This window comes from Ambystoma mexicanum, chromosome 13 (genome assembly GCF_040938575.1).
Source record: "Ambystoma mexicanum isolate Mex_15411 chromosome 13, UKY_AmexF1_1, whole genome shotgun sequence".
In the NCBI taxonomy this organism is placed as follows: domain Eukaryota; kingdom Metazoa; phylum Chordata; class Amphibia; order Caudata; family Ambystomatidae; genus Ambystoma; species Ambystoma mexicanum.
In genome coordinates, this window is record NC_090938.1 from 836,326,054 (window position 1) to 836,347,009 (window position 20,956).

Genomic DNA, 20,956 nt, shown 5'->3' on the forward strand with positions numbered 1-20,956 from the left:
GGCTCTGAGATTGTGCTTTACCAAGATCTATAGCAGACGACCCTGCATAAGAGGAGGCGTTGGGCCCGGTCCTGAGACACTTGCGAGAGAAACAAATCAAATATCGGTGGACCCACCCATTCGGCTTAACCTTCCTCTGGCAGGGAAGGCAGCACAAGATTGAGCCTTGCGACCAAGGCCTGGAGCTGCTGGGAATCGAGGAGCTTCCGCCAATACTCCCTACGGGACACCCCCTTAACCAAGATAGGCACAAGCTTTGGTAGTGGTCTACAGCCAAATCAAAGAGATCCAGGAAAGACTCCACGCGGAAACTAAACCGTTGCCCCCAGGGAAGTAGCCACTCAATCAGTCGGAATGAGTCGTTAGATGATTCACCGGACAATGTCACAGCAGCCTTAGAGTCGGGGTAGCGAGGCCAGGGAGGGCCCTTGCTAACTGCAGATACGGCGCTGACACAGGGTTTGGAAAGCATTCGTAATAATTACTGCAGAGAAGGGAGCGGGAGGGTTCCTTGGGATGGGATGGGGAAATCCTGCGTGGTTTAGTCCTGGGCAGTTTATAGGGTTCGGCTCTCGTACACGTGAAACGAGGGGAGCAAATTGCCAGCTGAGCCCACCGAGGGGGACTTTCAGTAAGTTGAAGGGGGGGGGGGGGGGGAGAAGGAGCGAAGGTCCCTAGAGGTGAATGGTACAGCTCAGTCGTCATCATGGAAGCTTAGGCCAACTGAATATCAGGCAGACCGGGCTACGGGGTTCTTTTTTGCACCGAGTCTTAATGTCAGCCCAATTTAAGATATTATCTTTAAACGTAAATGGCCTTAACTCGCCGGTCAAAAAGAAAAAAGTGGAGTTGTATATCCGGAAAGAAAAACCACACATAGTCACTCTACAAGAAACTCACATACAAACTCGAGATAGGCATAGGGTCAAGTTCTGGGGTTACACTAGACTATTCCAGGCCACGCAACACGTCAAAAAGGGGGGAGGGGTACTAGCAGTGCAGGATGGGTTGGATTTGGAGGTCAAGGCTACTCAGACGGATGATCAGGGAAGGTTTCTGGTGGTGGTGTTGGAGGGCAGAGCAAAGTGTTACAAGGTAGCAACCATATATGCCCCCATCACGGGCCAAGATGCCTTCGTTCAGAAGGCCCTGACCCGGCTAGGCAAATTTGTGAAAGGACGCATCCTTCTATCCGGGGATTTTAATCTCGTCTAGGACCCGGTCAAGGATAGAAGCAGGGCAGTGTGGGGACCGCAGGAGGGACCCTCCGGAGACCTGAAGAAGAAAATCCATGACGTGGCACTGGTGGATGCCTGGAGGGAGCCCCAGGGGTCCGAGATAGGATTCACGTTTTATTTGCATGCGCACAAGACTCATTTGTGCATCGACTATATATGGATGTCCTCCTCACTACTGGGGAACGCTGCCGAGATCACACTGGGACCCATCACAATTTCAGACCACGCCCCTATTGCCCCGACGCTAACCAGACCAGGGTTATGGAAATGGCTTTACCCATCCCAACTTTTTAATGACCCTATCTTGACCAAAGAAATTGAACAGGAGCTTGAGGACTTTGAGGGGAATAACCCTATACATCTCCACAAATCTGGTGGGACGCTTTAAAGGCCACGATAAGAGGCAAAATCATTGTAGTAAAGGCGAGAAGGGAAAGGGAACTAAGGCTAGAGGAAGATCAGCTAAGCAAAAAGCTTAAGGAGGGGATGGCACAAATGGCTGAAAAATACACCGGCACTAGCACGGGTGGTCCGTATGGTGAGGGGCCAGCTGACTCTCCTACAGACCAGGGCGGCAGAACAGAACCTTCTCCGCTTACGTCAAAAGTACTACATCAAAGCAAATATATCAGATTGCCTCCTAGCTAGGCTGCTGAGAAAGGAAGAGGGGGACAAAACTATCCTGAGAATTAGGGGGGAGGGAGGTACCCTGCATACTGGCAACCCGGAGATAAGGGAATTCCACCGATACTATTCCACTCTTTACTCCTCAAATAACGCAGACCCCTATGAACAAAAGCTATATTTAGATAAGCTGACTCTTAAGTCTCTGTCACAGGGGGAGCGGGAGCAATTGGAGGGCGATATAACCACAGACGAGGTTAGGAAGGCTATCTCTTCCCTCTCCCTAAATAAAGTCCCCGGTCCGGGCGGCTATGTGGCTGAATTTTATAAACACCATAAAGAATTCCTGGTCCCCCACCTTGCCAAATTATTTAATCACATTGGCTCCTCAGGGGTCTTACCAGAATCTATGGACGAAGCAAAAGTCATTCTTATACATAAGAAGGGTAAGGATCCAGAGGAGTGTGGCTCCTATCGTTCAATAGCGCTTATAATGTGGACGCGAAAATACATACGAATATCCTGGCGTCCAGACTAGACGCCATTATGCCTAAACTCATATTTTCCAATCAATCGGACTTTATCAAAGGTCGCCAGACGGCAGATAATGTTAGGAGAGTGGCCCACCTACTCGAGAAATTTCAGCTGAAGGGGATCCTCGCCTTAATCTTAGCGGTCGACACCGAAAAGGCTTTTGATCGAGTGGAACGGGAGTTCCTTTTCGCTACTATGGCTAACATGGGGTTCGGCCCAAAATACTTGGCTCGGGTTGGGGCTAGCTATCGGTCCCCGACCCTCCGGCTAGCTATTAATGGCCAAATATCAATCCCTGTGAGAGTGGAGAGAGGCACAAAACAGGGCTGCCCTTTTTCTCCACTGCTTTATGCACTTCATCTCGAGCCGTTTCTAGAGTCCATTAAGATGGCCGAGACTAAGAGGTATTCCATTTGGGGGGCAGGTCCATAAAGTGGCTGCTTTCATGGATGACATGCTTCTTACACTGACCCACCCTGAGATATCTCTGCCAGCAACTTGCGAGGAATTGGATAGCTTTGGCCGAGTGGCTGGCCTGAAGGTGAATGCTAATAAATCGGAGATTCTTAGTCTCAATCTGCAAGCGTCTTCTGAACAATACGTCAAAGGGGCGTATACCTTCAGGTGGGCAAAAGCGAACATCAAGTATCTGGGGGTCCTGCTCACCAAGACCATAGGTGAACTATATCGGGCAAATTATCCACCTCTTCTGGACAAGCTTACATCGAAATTGGTCGATTGGGGTTCTCTTTGTATCTCATGGCTGGGGAGGATCAACGTCCTTAAAATGATTGTATTACCACAACTCCTATATCACTTTGCGGCCCTCACTGTACAAGTTCCACAACCCTTCTTCAAAGCCTTGCAGAAAGTTACTACCCGCTTCATCTGGAACTTTAAGCGCCCCAGAGTGGCGGCAGCTCTTATGAGAAGCCGGTCTCGCGGGGCGGCATGGGAGAGCCTGACTTATTTAGCAGCTCAATTAAGAGTTCTCAGGGACTGGCAGAGGGGAGATCGGGATAAACCATGGAGGTCTATGGATAGGGCGGTAGTAGCGGAACATTTGGAGGGGTTGTTGTGGAAACCGACGTCAGACAGATCTTCCCAAATGTATATAAGTCAAATTACTTAAACTACGGGTGCGGCGTGGGATACGGCATCCTCTCGGGTGCAACTTACGTCCTTGCCCGCTCTTCAACCCCTGATTCAAAAACCCACAATTCACCCTAGGCTGTGAAATGGCAACCTTTGATGATTGGTTCTTGGGGGGTTGTCGGATGGTCTGGGATATGTATACGGGGGGGGGGGGGGGAAGGTTAAAGAGTTTGAACAATGCAAATTAGATTTCGGCCTGGAGAGACACAGATACGGGTATATCCAGCTGAGGCACTGGCTATCCCACCCTATGAAGCAGGCAGGCTTGCGGGCCCCAACACCATTTGAAAAATATTTAGACACACATGCAGGGGACAAGGGCCTGGTGGCAGCAATATACCAGTATATTAAGGCGGGGGAACCACCGGCCACCCGAACATATATCGAGAATTGGGAGAGAGATACCGGTTCCGCTATTGACGAGAAGGAATGGCAATACTTGTGGGCCCAGATTCCGAAGTTCACTAGGTCCCTTCAGATTAGAGAGGCCTGGTTAAAGCTAATGTTTCAGTGGCATCTCACTCCAGTTAAACTGAAAAAGGTGTTTCCCCGGACCTCTCAGGCTTGCTGGAGGCACTGTGGGGGTACGGGTACATGGGCTCACATATGGTGGGAATGTCCGAAACTAAACATGTTTTGGTGTCACATTCAGCAGGCCATAGAGAAGGTCCTTGGATCCAGGGGTGGTGGAAATAGGGGGCTCAATATGTTAGGCCTGACCCGGACTCTGCAGGATATTCCCTCCAAAGCTGACCGCAAGCTCTATGTCATAATGATGATGGCTGCAGCTATGATATTGGCGAGACGATGGAGAAAGAAGGATCCCCCCGCAAGAACGCGAGTGGGTAGTGAAAGTCAGGTCAGTGATCGCCTTGGAATGGCTTTCTTACTCAATCCAGGGCCAACACATGCAATTTGTAACTGATTGGGCTTCCCTCCTGGCATACTTAAAGGAGGGGGCACGTAGAGCTGAGATGTTAAGGGGTAAAGCTTGTAAAGGTTCCATAAACTGTAGCCCAAAGGTTGTCCTACGGACGTTCACCTCGGAGAGGAAAAGACAGCAGCGAAATCCTGGAATCTGGGAGAGAGTGGAGTGGGAGGGGTCTTGTTGAGTTTCTGTTGGTTGTTTGTTTAACTGTAAATTGTCAATAAAAACAAGTTGGAAAAAAGAAAATATACAAGACCACGCAGCCAAATGCTTTGAGGGCAAACCTAGTTCTGTGGCCTGCTGGTTACATATCACTTGCAACTGGTGCTGAACCCATGAGCTGATCCCATACTCCTTAACATTCTATATTACCATATTGCTTTATACCCGCTACCCTGAAAGTGAGATGGCTGCAACTACAATATTCTGCCTAGTTTGTCCTGTTCTCTGCCTGCTACGCCATCCACACTGCTTAGTCTTTTACATAATGAATACACAAAGCTAACTTGATATCTACAAGTATCGATCAATAGTTTCAGCCACTCTGTGAACCCTACAGACCCACTGCAAAACTGTACACTGTACACTCCAGAGCTCACTTTGCTCTATGATTACGATTGCATTACATATTTGCACCGGCAGTAGAGAGCTGGCCAAACTGTTTTCAGAGCCTTTTATCATATCTATTTGTGTCCATTCATGCAGCTAACCTTTTTACAGACACTCACCCAGGGCTCGCTTAATATCTTTGCCCACTTACATAGTCAAGTAGATTTTAAGAAGGGACGGTACCATTGCAGGGGATGTTGGAAACATTTAAATAAACTTTACTTTGTTTGCAGTAAATGTCAAAAGAAAGTTTAACTGTGTATGGCTGGCCTCTGGGTGGTAGCAGTGTGCCAAACTAAAGTGGGTTTGTGGTAACATGCACCATTTTACAGAAAGTGAATTTAAATGTGTTGTCATCCGTTGCCATGGGTCTAGTGCATGTCTCTTCAGTCGAGTGGGTAAACTAAGTTACTCAACCTGCAGATCTAGTGGAATTATAAAGAATTTGCAAGGCCTGATTTATCTCACTAATGTCTTACTTCAGCAGGAACACAAAACGGATATATTATATCTTGGGTACAAGTATCTTCTGGTGGCATTAAAAACATTAGTACAAAATTGCTAATCAAATGGGGTTGTTTGCTAATCAAGAAAAAATTAATTAGCAATTTCTGCTAATCAATTTTTGTAAACTAATTTATGCCTTGCATATCCACACAAGACTCCGCCCACATGTCAAAAAGGTCAACTCAGTGGTTGTAGCTGCCATAGAAACATGTTTGCAGTATTACAAACCCTATTTCTATTATAATCTGCACCACACAGCTGCCTCCCCAAAAGAGTTATTTGCCTATGTTGCACTAAATTCAGGCTTTCAGTTCCTTAAACTATATTGATTGTGTGATCGGCTATGTGAACAAAACTGCACTAAATGAAACGGAAGCCACAAAAAACACATTTAGCATTTTTGGAGTGCCCTTTTAATGTAGGATATATGATGATATGGCATTTATAACAGGCCTATACACAAGTATTTCAAGGCGCGACGAGACAAGGGAGGGGGAACAGAGGGAAAACAGAGACAACGATCTTACTAGGCCAGGTGACAGATCGTGCAGGTGCAGGGGAGGGGGAAAGTGCGAGGGGGAAAAGGCAGGGGGCAGTGCAGTACATAGGATAACAATAAAATAAATAATAAATAAGAAGTGCAGCCAAGTGGTGGCGAGTGCAGGGCAGGTATCAGGTGCTGGTAGGGGGCTGTAGGGATACAGAAACAGCCCCCGAGTGCAGGGGAGGGGACCTGGGCCCGAGAACAGAGGGTATCCAGGTGACCGGTGCAATTTCAGTTTCAGCCAGGAATTCAGCAGGGGAGAGGAGGGGAGAAAGCAGAAGCAAAGAGGAAGGTCTTGAGGTGCTTCCGGAACCGGTTCCCCTCAAGTGTCATCGAGGCTGTTCCAGAGGGAGGCCTGAGCCGAAGAAAGATCTACCACCAACTCGTTGCTTGGAGAAGCGACTGACCCTGAGGGAGTGGAGGCGGATGAGCAGAGAGCTGGAGAAGGAAGGTATTTGGGAAGAGAGTTGAAGGTATTGAGGCCCCAGGCCCTAGAAGGCGTTGTGGACAATGCAGAGGGGTTTGAAATTCTCGCAGCCACTGGGAACCAGTGCAGAGATTTCAGTCCTGGAGAGATACGATCCCAGGGCTTGAGCCAAGGACAAGTCTCACAGTCTTGTTTTGGATGAGTTGCAGAGGACAAAGTGTAGAGGCAGGCAGATTTAGAAAGAGGCTGTTGCAGTAGTTCAGCATGGAGAGAACCAGAGCTCTGGAGACAGTGAGCCTCTGGGGGAAGGAGAAGAAAACCTCTGAGGAGGTGCAGCTGGTAGTGTGACTTCATAGAGACGTCAGAGATGTGAGGAGAGAAGGAGCGGGTGGAGTCGAAGATAACCCTGAGGTTTTTAGCCTCACAGGAGGGAGCAGGAAGAGGGCCAAGAGAGGCTGGCCAGAGAGTCATAGGAAAGGAGGGAGCAGGTGTGCCGATGAGGAGAATCTCAATCTTACTGGCATTAAGGCAGAGATCATTGGCGGCACACCACTCCTGGATAGCAGACACATAGTCAGAGATAGGAGAAGAGGTGGCAGAAGGGAGCCTGAAAATGAACTGAGTGTCATCCACATAGGACTGAAAGTTAGGACAGGGAGCTGCAATGCGGTGGGCAAGAAGTGCCAGGTATTGGTTAAACAGCCAGGGAGAGAGGTTAGACCCCTGGGGAGCATCACAGGTATAGAGGAAGGACCCAAATTGGACCTGGGAGGGTCGATCAGAGAGGAAAGAAGTCAGCCAAGCCAGAGCCTGTTCAGTGATACCCAGGTTATCACAGAGACGGTTGAGCAGGATGGCATGGTTGACCATGTCAAAGGCAGAAGAGAGAGATCAAGTAAGTTGAGAACACAGGGGGTGTTGGAATCAAGGTTGGAGAGCAGGTCATCGCGGATGTTCAGGAGAGCAGTTTCCGTGCTTCTGGCAGCTCTGAGGCCAGACAGATGGTCATGGAGACATCTAACAGATTCAGTGGGGAGATTAAGCTGCGAGATGACCAGCTTTTCCATGAGTTTGTCCAGGAAAGGAATGACAGAGTTTGGGCCATAGCTAGCCTGGTAGGAAGAGTCGGCAGAGGGTTTCATAAGAAGAGGGTGCACAAAGGAGTGCTTCAGGGGGAAGGGAAGAAGACTCCATTGGCAAAGGAGTGGTTGCAGAAGTGAGCCAAAGCAGGAGCCAGGGTGTCAATGTGGTCCTTGATGGTTTTAGAGGAACAGGGGAGAACCTGTTTTGGATCGGAATTGTCTAGAAACCTCGTCTGGGGAGAACAGGGGAAAGGCAGAGAAGGGGGAGGCCAAGGAAGGGCGAGATGAGGAGAGGGGAATAGAGGGAGGAAGAGAGAGGACATAATGTCCCGAGTTTTAGAGATGAAATGAGAAGCCAGGGCCGTGCAGACGGCCTGGGAGGGGACTGCAGCAGGATTGTCCAGCTCCTTGCAGATTTTAAAGAGTTTGGCCGAGTTGTTGGATGCTGCAGAGACGCAGGCTTGGATGAGGGCTCTCTTCTTGGTGCGGACAGAGAGTCGGTATTGCCTTTGGAGCAGGCCAGTTTGTCAGAGGATGAACATGAAGCACGCCATTTCCTCTCACCCACCCTGCAATTGCGTGAGGGTGGCAAGGTCTGAGTGGTACCAGGAGTTGCACTTGGCTTTGGGCTTCAAGCAGATCCTCATGACAGGGGCAAGAACATCAAGAGTATCAGATATAGCAGAGTGGAGCATAGAGAGGGCTATGTCAGGGTGGGAGTCAGCCGAAGGGGGAGGGTGTGAGAAAGGGACAGCGAAAGCCTCAACTGACACACGCTTCATCGGTCGGATAATTGAGAAAGTAGGTGGCAGTGTTGGAGTTGGCTTGGCCTGAGGGGTAGAGAGGGTGAGCTGGGAGGAAAGGAGAAAGTGATCACTCCAGGAGAGAGGAGTGGTGAGAAGGATCGATAGGGGCAGGTCTGAGGAGATCAGAACATCCAGAGTGTGCCCTGCAGAGTGAGTTGGGCCAGAGGGAAGATTAGAAAGTGAGAGAGAGTCACAGAGGTCACAAAAGAGTCCAGAGGAAGGACAGGAAGAATCCAGATGGATGTTGAAGTCTCCAAGGAGGAGAAGCGAGTGGTCGATATCAGGAGGGAGGAGGAGAGGGCCGCCCACTCAGAGAGGAAGAAGGAGACCTGACCGATAGATGGTAGCCACTGTACGGGAATGGCCAGGAGAGAGAGCCTGCAGACCAGGCATTCGAAAGATGAGTAGGCCTGCGTAGGAAGGACAGAGGGAGGAATCCACTTAGATCAGGGCTACACCCGCTCCAGAACGGTTGGATCTGGGCACAGAGAGGATTTTGTAGCCATCAGGGAGAAGAGTGTCAAAGCTCGTGACAGAGCTGGCTGTGAACCATGTCTCTGAGACCGAGGACATCGACGTCAAGTTCCTCAAGGAGGCGGCAGATGTCAGAGGAGGGTTTGACAGCTGAGCAAGTGTTTAGAGTGGCAATATGGAGAAGGTTGCCGTCCTTGAAAGACTTCCGGGGGGGGGGGGGGGTACAAATCAGAGGTACACCCTGCAGAGTTTTAGAATAAGCCTGAGGGGGGGCAGAAGAGGAAGGAGGAGAGGGCAAGGTAGCCAAGGAGGAGACAGCAGGGGGAGGCACAGAAGCCGTGGAGGGAAGAGAGGGGAACAGCAGGACAAGAAAGGAAATTGATGAGGCGCGGGAAGCGTCTCAAAGATGAGAAGGTGGACTGAGGGCCTTGGAACAAGATGGTGCCATTCAAGTAAACATTAATGATGACCTTCGAGGAGTGCAAGGAGGCCAGGAGGGCCTCCCACCGGGTGTCACCATTAATGGGAGAAGAAGAGAATGGAGAGAGCACAGAGACCATATGTAGGGTCCATAGGTCTGGTGAGGGAACGACAAAGTGGATGTCGGTGAAAGTTTGCCTGGAGGAGGCACTGGCATAGGTGTCAGCGATAGTGAGCCCTGGGTTGGAGACCAGGATGTCCTTTTTAAACTTCTTCCTGCCAGATTTAGTGAGGAGAGCAGAATAGTCAATGGAGAAGCAGTTAGAAAAGATAGGAGAGAGAGAGCACCATAGAGTAGGTAGAGAGGAGAGAAGAGGAAGGGGAAGGGGGAAAGAGGGGGTAGGGGCAGGGAGAACACTAGGGAAGGACACGGAGGAGCGCAAGCAGATGAGACAAGTAGACAATTGGACAAGACGACAGGAGCTTAGATAATGGTAGAAAGTTCGCTAGATGAATGCTTTGCTAGGAGGCAAGACCGTAGGAAGACACTACTTTCACAATGCAATTTAAATACCAGAGAAAATACACACAGGTCTGAGAGTGCTGTATAGTGGGGGAAAAAGGCCTACGTTTCACAATGCAATTTTAAATACTTTAGCATTTGGAAACTTTACATTACCCCATACACGCAAAAGCAGAACACACAACAAAGATGGGGGCCAGGCATTTGCTCTCCAAGGCATATCTACCTATTGTAAAGGTCCAGCCGTAGATGGTCATATTTTTGGAACCACTATGACTGCCGAGGTAAACTGACTGGTGTAATGTGAACAGGCGCTGCAAAAGGCCTCCCCGGGTTCCTGTATCTCAATTGTGTGTCCCTGAAGTGAATTATATTTGTATATTTGGCAGGTAACATGAACAATACATTTTTTTTAATGGGTTTGCGCTGTTTGTCACTGCACTTGCAGAATTTCACTTCTAATGCCAACGCATTTGTCATCTTTTTGGTTTGTTGAGTCCTTTCACTCAATGTGGTTCAAGCTGGATAGCTTAGTTAACTGCATGGGGTCACGTCTCGGTCTCTTTGCTGTATCCGTTGCTGGCACCCGTTTTCCATGGAAATGGAAAAATCACAGGGCATTGTGTCTGGCAGCTGCTTTTAATCACAGGAGCCCCAGCTGGCAATGAACGTGAAATGCCTGCAGATGTTTAAATGCGGTGTCTGTGGTGGAAAACCCAGAGACTCCAAGCTCTTCCCTGGAGACCCAGAGAAGAGCGTGAAAACCCGGAGTCTCCGGGACAAAGCCGGAGGTTCGGCAGGTATGCACTAAACTCTGCTGTCTGGTCGCTGTATGCACGGGTGAGCTAGAGAGACCGCAAGCCATAAAGGGCTCCAGGGGCTTAGGCCTTTACCATGAACTTGTAATCTTGCCATTTATCAATAATAATTGAGGTGCAACAGCACTCCCCACCCCCCCCCCCCCCACCCAAGTTAAAAAATGTGTTACAATCTCAGGGGCGCAAGTACTAGTTCGACAAAAGCTCCTCCTACTAACGGTGATCTGTTCATGGAGCTATTACATTTGGACATCCATGTGGGGGTCCCCTCCCGGTCCACTAGAGCGGGTCCCACCAGTGTAAGAATGTAGCTGCGGGCACGCAGCACACCAGTGGCAGGGAGATCACCGGACTGGGAGACAGCTGCTAGGGGCACCCAGCACGTGGCTTCCTTAGCTCGGAGGACACCCAGACCCAGTGGGAGGCGGAGACACCAGACCGCAGTCACACAGCGAGAAGACCGCACGGACACGAGTTGCCACTTCCTGGGGCTCTGCTGCACTGCTCCTCCTGTGCCAGCAGAGCCCCTTTTATTAAGCCCAGCCATGACGGAGTCATGACTCATTCCCTTAAAGGGGCCATGCACCCACAATCCCTAGTAATACAGCCTTAAAGACTTCGATTAAGAGGGGCGTGGGGGGGAGGGGGGCAATAGTCCATTCTTTCCTATTTCACTAGATAATCAGCATCAACCCGCACTACAGAACCTATGATAAATATGGCTATTGAAGTAGGAACAGCTGAACCGACCAGCATACGCATGCGACACCCATGGCAACAACTCCCTGTTGCAAATGTGGATTGAATTAAAGAGGGAGTCAAATGCTGGGATCATTACGGATCCGACGATCGTGTTCCAAACCGATCTGCATAGCTCTGAGGAGGTTAATCTATCTACCGTTTGCGCCCCCTTCACTCCCTGATGCTGCCTCTTTGCCCCTGCTCTTGTGGGGAGGCAGTCCAATGGTGCTCACTTTCTACCCATCATCTAACCCAACCATCAGTGCAACCTATTACATGTTCTGGATAGGCTGGGTCCCATAAAGGCCTGTTTATTAACCTGTTCAAATGTACTGAAGCTCTCTCCTTAGCCCCTCTTGCACTCCCACCCCCCCCCCCCCCACCCAGCCCCTTTGTTTTCAGCACTTGCACGACCCCAATCGCCTTACGGCCTAGTAAGATGGTTTTTGTTTGTTTTCATCGCCTCCTCCTCTTCCCCTCCTCCCCCAGCTTTCCTCCTATAGCACTATATTTTACACCTCCTCATCCCTGCTCTCTCCCCCTTGTCTTTGTGCGCCTACAAACACAATTCCTGCTCTATACTGCGCATTACAAATAACCAATAAATAAAAAATAAATGGCCTTATCTCAGGGTAAAAAGGTGTTATAAGAACCTGCACATACATGAACTCCAGCATTTGTAACTATCTAGAAATAAATGCACCACATGTAACGTGTAATCAATGCAAACCTGACAGACATAAATAAAATCAGTATCATTGCAAAATATACTGCAGTGCCGAATATCATTCAGAATATAGGACAAATGTACACAAAAATAACAGCAATCCTTCTGAACAGGAAGATTAGGCGATTCTCCCAACCCCCCCCCCCCATTTAATACAAGCATTTAGAAGGAGCACATTCAAACGAAACATCGAAACAAATTCTCCGGCATTCTGGGTTTTAAAGTTTGCATACCCCCATCCCCACCACCTCCACAACAGTCTTAGTGACTCCAGTGTACTTTCTCCATAAAAGAACCATCTCCGGTTCCGGAAGCACCTCAAGGCCTTCCTCTCTGCTTCTGCCTTCTCCCCCCTCTCCCCTCCCCTGCTGATTCTACTCCCCCTCGGCACCATGCACCTGGCCTACCCTCGGTCTTCCGGGCCCAGGTACCGGCTCACATTGCCACCGGGCCACCCCCTGCCCTAGGGTCTGTATCTGTAACCATACAGTCCCCCCCCTTTTTTCCTCTACACTTATTAGACCTACCCTGTCTGCAGTCTTAAACCCAGCACTTGCCACTTGCTGGCTGCACTACCACCGTTTGTTGCCTTTTATTATTTATCTGTTTTTCCTTTGCTCCGCACTTTTCCTCTCCCCTCTCCTATGCACTTGCGCGTTCTCAATGTCACTGGGCCTAGTAAGATCGCTGTTTTGTTCTCCCCTGTTCCCCCTCTGAAACACTTGTGTACAGAGCGCGATATAAATAAAATATCAATGTAGATTTTGTATTCTACCGGCCCCATCTGTACCCCCCTAACCCCAGATTAGCTCTCGTCCGTCTAGCCATAGGTTCCATGGATAGGGGAAACGAGAGATGGGGGTGGGGGGGGGAAATAGGGTCCTGCCTTGTCCATCTAGCAAACTACCCTATTAATCGCAATTGTGCTGGTAGTTCTGTCGTTAGCCAGGATCATTTCTGCGAATGCGGCGCCAAAATGAAATCCCTTCATGGGGTGTTGCAGGGAAGGCCAATCACCCCGGTCAGACGCTTTAGTTGCATCCAACAAAACCACTCCTAGGACTAATCCTCATCCTTCTGCTAGGTCAATGAAGTCCAATATCATCCTGACATTCTCAAACGTAGTCATATGGGACATACACAAGCTCCAGAAACACAAAACATGAATGCCATTTAGAACTATCAAAATAATTTCATAAAACGCAGGTAAGTGAGAATACAAAAATCCACCTATTAAGCCCATGTTTACCTGCACTAAGCAGAGTTATCAACAGAAAACACGGGAATGAGATTTTCCCAAACAGGTAAATTAAGGTTCTTCTGATTTGTGAATAAAAGTGAAATGCACGACTGCCTAATTGTGCGATTATTGATTAAGCACATACAATCCAAGAAGCTTCCCTTAACAGAGGCAGAAGATGCAATGTACATCTGGAGTAACACTGCGGTCTAGAGCATGCAGTCCCAATAGAAGCATTTACCTGGAACGCGTGTTAGGGAGAATTCTCAAAAATGTGCTAATTCCCTCCACCTCAGAGACCCCCAGCAACTTTGCTGGATTTTGAGGACTTGATTTCTTTACCTGGAGAGTGTGTGACCCTTTTTCCCACTCTCTCATGTGTTTTGAAATATGTTTTACTCTTGTGTTTTCTTTGGGTATGGAGTTTTAGACAACTCCATAGGCATCTTTTCGTGTGTGTCACACAGCACCCTCAGTGCAGTGGCACAGGGAAACCTTTTCAGGCTCTCCCAAGGTTTAAATACCTTCTCTGGGATAAATTACTGTTTCCCAGAGCGAGTAAAGTGAAATTGACTTTACTAGCGTTTTTAAATTCCTAGACCCAGCCCACCCTATCTTGCAATCTAGTGCTGGAGGGGTTATTTCGTATCACCTGTGTCTAGATACTCATGTAGCTGTCATATGCTACCCTTTCCTCTTAGAATGGCTGGTAGCAGTGGTTTTACAACGAACTACCATGATTTTTCCCGACTGCAAACTATTCGTAACTCCGGTAGCGTTAAATCGTGGGAGCCATGTTTTTCAAGATGGTGTCTGAGCCCCCTTTGTTTAAACAGGTCCCAGTCTTCTTTTCGCCATTTCTTTTTGGAAAGGTCCTTCTAGAGTTTGTCTGCGCGCCAAACCAGGTTTGGTCCCTTTGTTCCATCGCCTTTGGCGAGCTTCAGGACTAAAGACCGCCTCTGGTGCCCGAGTGTCTGGGGTGGCCAGGAAGTGAGGGAGGTGCCCGAAACTCCCTGTGCTTAGTCGCCTAGGAGACCCAAATGCACTCTGCCGTAATTGGCTGGCTGGCTGTCCGGCAAGGACAGCCACCCTGCTGGGTGACTGACAGCTAGGCTGGAATAAATGGGCGAGAACTGAATAAAAGGCAAGTCTCTTGGCTTGGAAGACAGTCGACCACTGGAACGAAAGAAGCGAAGACGAGCTTGAAGAGGACAGCTACTGCAACTCCCGGACCGTTGGTTTGCCCGGTGAAGCCCTGCTGCAGGTCAGAATCGCCTAAGTTCATCTCGATAGAGAAGCCCTGCAAGGACGACTTCTCCCTTTGAGTTGGTGGGACCAATCAACTCGACACTAAGCCACCTGGATACCAGTCTCAGAGTTGGTTGTATTTTCTTCAGAGTGCTGCAGGAAACCAAATAACCAGGGAGAAGGACACCAGTTTGTGTGCTTGACTACAGCTACCGGAATTGAAGATTTGTCATTTGCAAGCTTTTCGACCAGTCCCAGTGCAGGAGTCCCCCGACATCCTCCCTCTTGTCCCCACAACGGAGGCTCAGGAACAGCGAGATCTGCAGGAACTGCCAGGTCTTCAGCTGCATCTTTTTCTTCATTTGTAAGGTACTGTGAAACGAGACAGAGTACTTACCTCTCACGGTAAAAGTGCATGAAACGTTCGCAACTAGCAGGCCTAATCAACTTGTGATCCAACATTTAATTCTTCTTTTTACAAACTACTTTTGAGAACCTCTACAGAGACTTTACCGTTACTTACCAGAACCGTTTTTACCTATCCAAGACTTTAGCCCATTGACTTTGGCCGAACCTATTGAATTGAATCTTCGGGTGAACTCAAAGTATCTGCACTGTAAGAATATTGTAATCCTTTCATGTTCTGAACCTACTCCTTTTTGCTCCTCCTTCAAAGTATTCTGAATGCCATTTTGCTCCTCCTTCAAAGTAGTCTGAATGCCTCAGAAACGTATAGCACTGAAGTGTATTTGTGTATGATCTTTAACTGCCTCCTTCTAGTGAATGTTTTATAACTGACTGTTGAATAAATTAATAGGTGTTTAACCAAGAAACCTTGAGTGCAAGAGTTTATTTGAACACCTGTGATTGCAGACCCCTGTGTAACATTACAGCTCACATTCCCTCTTGAGATAAGCCTGGCTGCTCAGCTCTGCTACCAGAAACGGTGTAGTACAGACTTATACCAAACAGTTGGTTTTGCTTACACCTGTAGTCATAGTTGTGTGTAGTGGTCCCAAAGGGTACTCTATACAAACTCTGCCTAACGCCGCGCCATGCTATTTTACTGCGTTTATATGTAGCGCTCTGCTGGCATTTGCATGGTCTCTGGGAACAATGGCAGAGGGGGGTGGTTGCGTTTATGTGTGCAGACTGGAAGCCCCCTAAGCTCTGCACACACGCCTGTTGCTAGGCATTTTGTTTCAAAAACATTGAGGCATAGGGGTCCAGGGTGGGCCATACCGTACATCTGGGGCTAGGATGCATTGTCCAGGACTGTGACATGTAGGTTTAGCTGTAAGCTTTAGCCTTACAAAAATGTTTAATAAAACTGCTTACATGTTTTTGCTAAAGTATATGAAGAGTATTTCCATACCCCATGCCGTGTGGCTAATCCTTTGCTGGATGCAGCCGTGTGCTACCCTGTACCCCACTCTTCAGACTACAGCCTTGACTACTCTGCTGTGTTTAACCCCCTGGGGAGTTATAGAAATTACAGAGACCCCTTTAACATAGGTTTTGAGCCATCTCCCTGAATCCTTAACTGAGGGTCTAGGAAAACCTGTCAAGCAAGGAACACTGGGTAATAAGACCACCTAGATTTTACAGCCCTACAAAGCTGCAAGACGGACAGTCTGCATCATATTAGGAAAGGGTCACTCACCGGTCACAGTTAGCAGGATGATTCGTACAGGTGTGCTGGTAGACTCATCACACATCACGTAAAACCCTCCATCCTCTGGTCGTAGACTGCGGATCACAATGCTTCCATTGGACAGGCGCTCATCAACTCGGTACTGGAGCTGGGATGTGAAGGGTCGGGCCACTCCCTGCATTACACTTATGATGCTTGATCCTGTGCAGCTGGGAGGGGAGGATCGATTTCTATAGACCTCTGCAGGGGATACACCCATGGCTCGGATGTAGAAGGAAGACCCGGTCTGGAGGCTCAGAAATTCCACTTCTGGAGCTTTTCAGGGGGAAAGAATTAGAAGGTTCAAACGATGTGCAATGCTTATGCTTCACAGATTATCAACAGGTGAGGAGAGAATCATCAATAATTGCCCCAGTCAAGAAAGGGTTAATCTCTTTACAGCACTGAGATGGCAATTAGCGGACTCATGGATTTGCATCTACCCATGATGCCATGTTCTCCAAGTGCTGCAATTGAGACCAATTTTATCCTGTGCTACTTTGTACGAGAGTATCCTTTCATCCACCGCTGGCGCATGGAAACAGATGCCCTAGGATTTGTGGGGGACTGAGCGCAAAGGATTTTATTTCCCGCCACCTAATATGTCTGTTGTCTCCCCCCCACCCCCACGGGCAGGGGGGCATGGCCTCCCAAAACAGCACAAAATAACCGAATTGTATGCAAAATAGCCCACTGAGCCAAATCACTACACAGTTGGGAAGTGGAAAGCCGGGCCGCCTTGCTTTTTACAAAGCTGTTGAATGCAGCAAATCTTGTTAGGGAGCTCCTCATTGGGTAGTACGGCAGAGGAGTTTTGGCAAAAGAAAGAGCGAGTTGGCCATTTCATGCCGTGGCATTGCTGGTCGCTATGCCAGCCTGATATAGTTCTGAACCCCCATTCCTCGCTCGCTCTAAAGGTTTTGCAATTTTGTGGCACATGCAACCAAAAAGCGACATTTTAAGTGGAGACTATGCCGAATTTCCCAGAAAAGAAACTGCCTCATGAACATTCTTAAAGGAAATTTGACTGTGCGCCATTTCGGCAGATGTCTGCATTATTAATGTGTTTCTAACATTGGCACAAGTTCTTTCTTCCAAGAAATCAGAGCATCTCTTCACTATCCATTAGGCACTAACTATATTTTATATATTGAGATGCAGAACATTTAAAAGTTCCCTAATGGGGAACTCCCGTCCTCCGCACAGTATCTTTAGGGCCAAATACGAAGCCCAACTTTTTAGGAAATCAGTTCTCAGAGAGCAACTAATCATACAATCTTTGTGTACTTCATTTAGAAACAATTCGCCTTTTACATGGTGTGAGGGACAGGATGTACATTTGTAGATCAATTTCTATGATGAAGGTAAAAAACGAGTAAAGCTTTGCTCACCTAAAGAAGGTATGCGCTAAAGAGCGCTGACTCTTGTAGTAAAAGTGTGCCGAACGAGGACCACGTTCTATTTATATCTGTGCATCGAATAAAAAGTTTTAGGGTCTACTCCCAATTATATATCAGCCCGAATTGCCCATTTTGGAGAATTCCACTTACCTAGTGGTTCTGTCTTTTCGGGGTAGGTCAGAGTAATCCTCTGTCCCAATACGCGTCTCAAACTTTGCCGCAAAATGGTTGCAAGAAGTAGCAACGTGGTAACGTCCTAATGACGCATGACATTTGTGACATCACATTTGCCAACAAACCGTCCTAGTAACAGTTTACAGCCTATTTGTTGGTATCACTGCTCACATAAAGTTAGTGCCACATGTTAATACGGTTATAGATTTTCATGATGAGGATATTGAAACATTTAGTTCAAATATGCATAGAATTCGCTCTGGATCCTATATGGTGAAAATTAAGGATGCTTACTAGGGCCTTGTACACATTAAATTGGGATTTGCCAATAGTATAGTGACGGGGATGCTCATCATCCGTGTATAGAACTGTGTTGGATACCCTCTGCCTATTGTAGGAACCTACACAAAGGTATAGTTACCCCAGCTGTCTCAAAGGGAGCTCACATTCTAAAAGTGACTGACAATTTGAATTTTATGTTTAGATATTTGTGGAGCGCTGAAAATGAAGGATACTCCTATTGTTCTGTGTCTTATGTTGTCAAATGTGAGGACACAAACGGCATACGCGATTACGTCATTACGATGTTGACGTTGCCACATTGCTACTTCTAGCAGACATTTTGCGGCAAAGTGAAAGTAGGTGGATGGAACCAGTAAAGTAGGTGAAACGGATTAAGTGGATAGAACATGTGAAATGGGTAGAACCAGTTAAGTGGACGGAATGTGTTAAGATGACATATGGATCGATGATATATGGAGAAAGGATAATGTGGAGGTAGAACGAATAAAAGCAGCAGTGCATAAAATGGTTGAAGTCCTTGGAATGGATTGGAGTGCTTGGAATGATGCAAGTACACGGAACAGTTGCGAGGGCATGAAACAGATTGGAGTGCATAGAATGGCATGACTTACATGGAATGGTTTGGAAGAGCATTGAAACTAACAGCTTTCAGTGCTTGACATGGTCGTAATGCATGGACAGTTGTAATACATGGAACGGATGGGGTACATGGAATTATTGGAGTAGACTCAGTCTGAAGCAACCAAGGTAAACCACCATATCACATCTCCACGCTTACTCTCTTCTTTACACCACCAGTCAAATAGAACACAGCACCATTCGGTATAGCTGTTCTCATACCATCATCTGCCTCATGCTCCCCATCACCCGAAATAAACAGTGCTGGTTACATACCCTCCAGCCTAGGTGTTCTCCTCAGGACTAACACATAATCGGTCTGGATAACAATCTGTCAGAAACGAACACATATTCCTGATCTCTTAGTCTTCAAACTTACAGCTAAGAAGCAGCTATCACACAATTGCCACAGCAGCTGCACACCTATCTGGTGCTTACATACACCTTTTGAGGGTGTCAGTTTTCTGTACTGACCTGATCTTTGGTTCCAGAGGGTGTTGAACCCAACAGCGCCTTGAGACTATATTAATGGTATACAAGGTGCTATATAAATGCAAACAGAAATGCGAAATATGGCCCCAATGAAGAGAAACAATATATCGAAACACGTTGGGCTTAAAGAATAAATACAAACTTATTTTTATGAAAAATTGCCTTAACGTCACATACAAATTTGTTGATGACTTCTAATTGAAGTACACAGAGATTGTATGATTATTTGCTCTCCAAGAACGGATTTCCTAAAGTTTGGCTTCGTATTTGTGCCTCACGATAGTGTGCGGAGGACGGGAGTTCCCCATTAGGGAACTTTTGCCTGTTCTGTATCAGTTTTTCTACCCATATGCCAGGGCTGACTTTTTTATCTCCTCTGCACCTCAAACTAGTTTATCTCATCATAAACAGTTAATACTTAGAGCTACTGGAAATTCATAGAAGGCGCATCACTACTAAGGTGTGGAATATATAGATGAGCGCCCCCCTCCTTAACCTCACCTCCTAACCCCCCCCCCCCACACCTTTTGGAGAAAATGAATGTATGCAGAGCGTATAAAGGACTATACAGATTGGTAATGTTCCCTTCCATCCGGCTACTGGGCTATGAACTTGCCCGCCGCGGGGTAGTGGAGATCCTGGCACTGCAGCCTGCAGCCCCAGCTTCTCGTCTTCTCCTCGCTGTATTCAGCCCCTGAGTGACACTGAGTGACAGCATTGGGTTTACCCAACTTGCTCCTCTACATAGTGGCCACCAAGGAACTTGATGGACTTGCTGCTAGCACAGCCGCACTGACCCACACTCGATCCTCTGCCTGCGCTGCACCTCGGCATTCGTGATGCCCATTCCATACCCCTCTCCCCACTCTCCTGCACTCGCCCCCGTCTCCTCCGATGCCACCCACCTGCACTGGCGGGGGGTCCTGCCAGGAGGACGAGGAGCAGCAGGGGGGCTGCGCGGAGCATGTCGCGGGTGTCAGAAGATGCTGGCGGCTCCCCTGGATACGGCTGGAGCTCCCGGCGCCAGGTGTGCAGTGTACCTGTTCAATGGGGGTGATTTCTGACTCGACTCCTCCCCCCCCCGCACCCCCGCCACGGGCCCCGCCTCCTCCCCCGGACACGCGCCCCGCACGCCCCCTCCGCCCAAAAGTGACACGGCGGCGCGCACAGTGCTATTACAGGAGGGGCTGAACCCCACATTGCAGGTCCCCGAGCAACAAACACACGATAAACCAGTTCGACACTGAAAAAAAGGGGGTGCCACCAGCAGAGCGTCCAGACTTCACCCCCCTGTAGCATTCCATTTCCCTCACCTTTTCATGTAGCGCGGGGGCGTCTGCGGGGGTTGCGGGGGCGCCGGGGGCGCCGCGCTCTACTCGCCATCTTCCAGCCGCTGCCGTGACCTCTGCCCTACTTCTCCACCAGCGCACGCTTCACTCCTGCACAGGCACTGACCTCACCAAACAATAGGGGCGGAGACTGCGTTCAGAGCGAAAACAACTTTGTGTCCACACTGCCTCTCTCACAGCGCAGCGCCACTCCTGCCTCAGTCTCCGAGGCACCAGAGGCAGGCTCCACGCACCCTTCCTCGGTAACTCACGCACACGCACCGCCATTCTTGACTCACCCTC

The 20,956-nt window shown here is 48.5% G+C and overlaps 1 protein-coding gene across 2 annotated transcripts in view; it reads right to left on the reverse strand.

Moving 5' to 3' along the window:
- LOC138522089 (uncharacterized) overlaps positions 1 to 20,748 on the reverse strand; it is a 125,961-nt gene extending 105,213 nt beyond the window's left edge. The window contains exons 1-2 of one of the 2 annotated variants that reach the window (XM_069635337.1): positions 20,639 to 20,748; positions 16,309 to 16,614 (exon numbers count right to left, since the gene is read on the reverse strand). In XM_069635337.1, coding sequence (XP_069491438.1) covers positions 16,309 to 16,558 — 250 coding nt within the window. In that variant the 5' untranslated portion in view covers positions 16,559 to 16,614; positions 20,639 to 20,748. The remainder of the gene's footprint in view (positions 1 to 16,308; positions 16,615 to 20,638) is intronic. The other variant, XM_069635338.1, reaches the window with a different exon arrangement.
- Between the last annotated feature and the right edge of the window lie 208 nt (positions 20,749 to 20,956).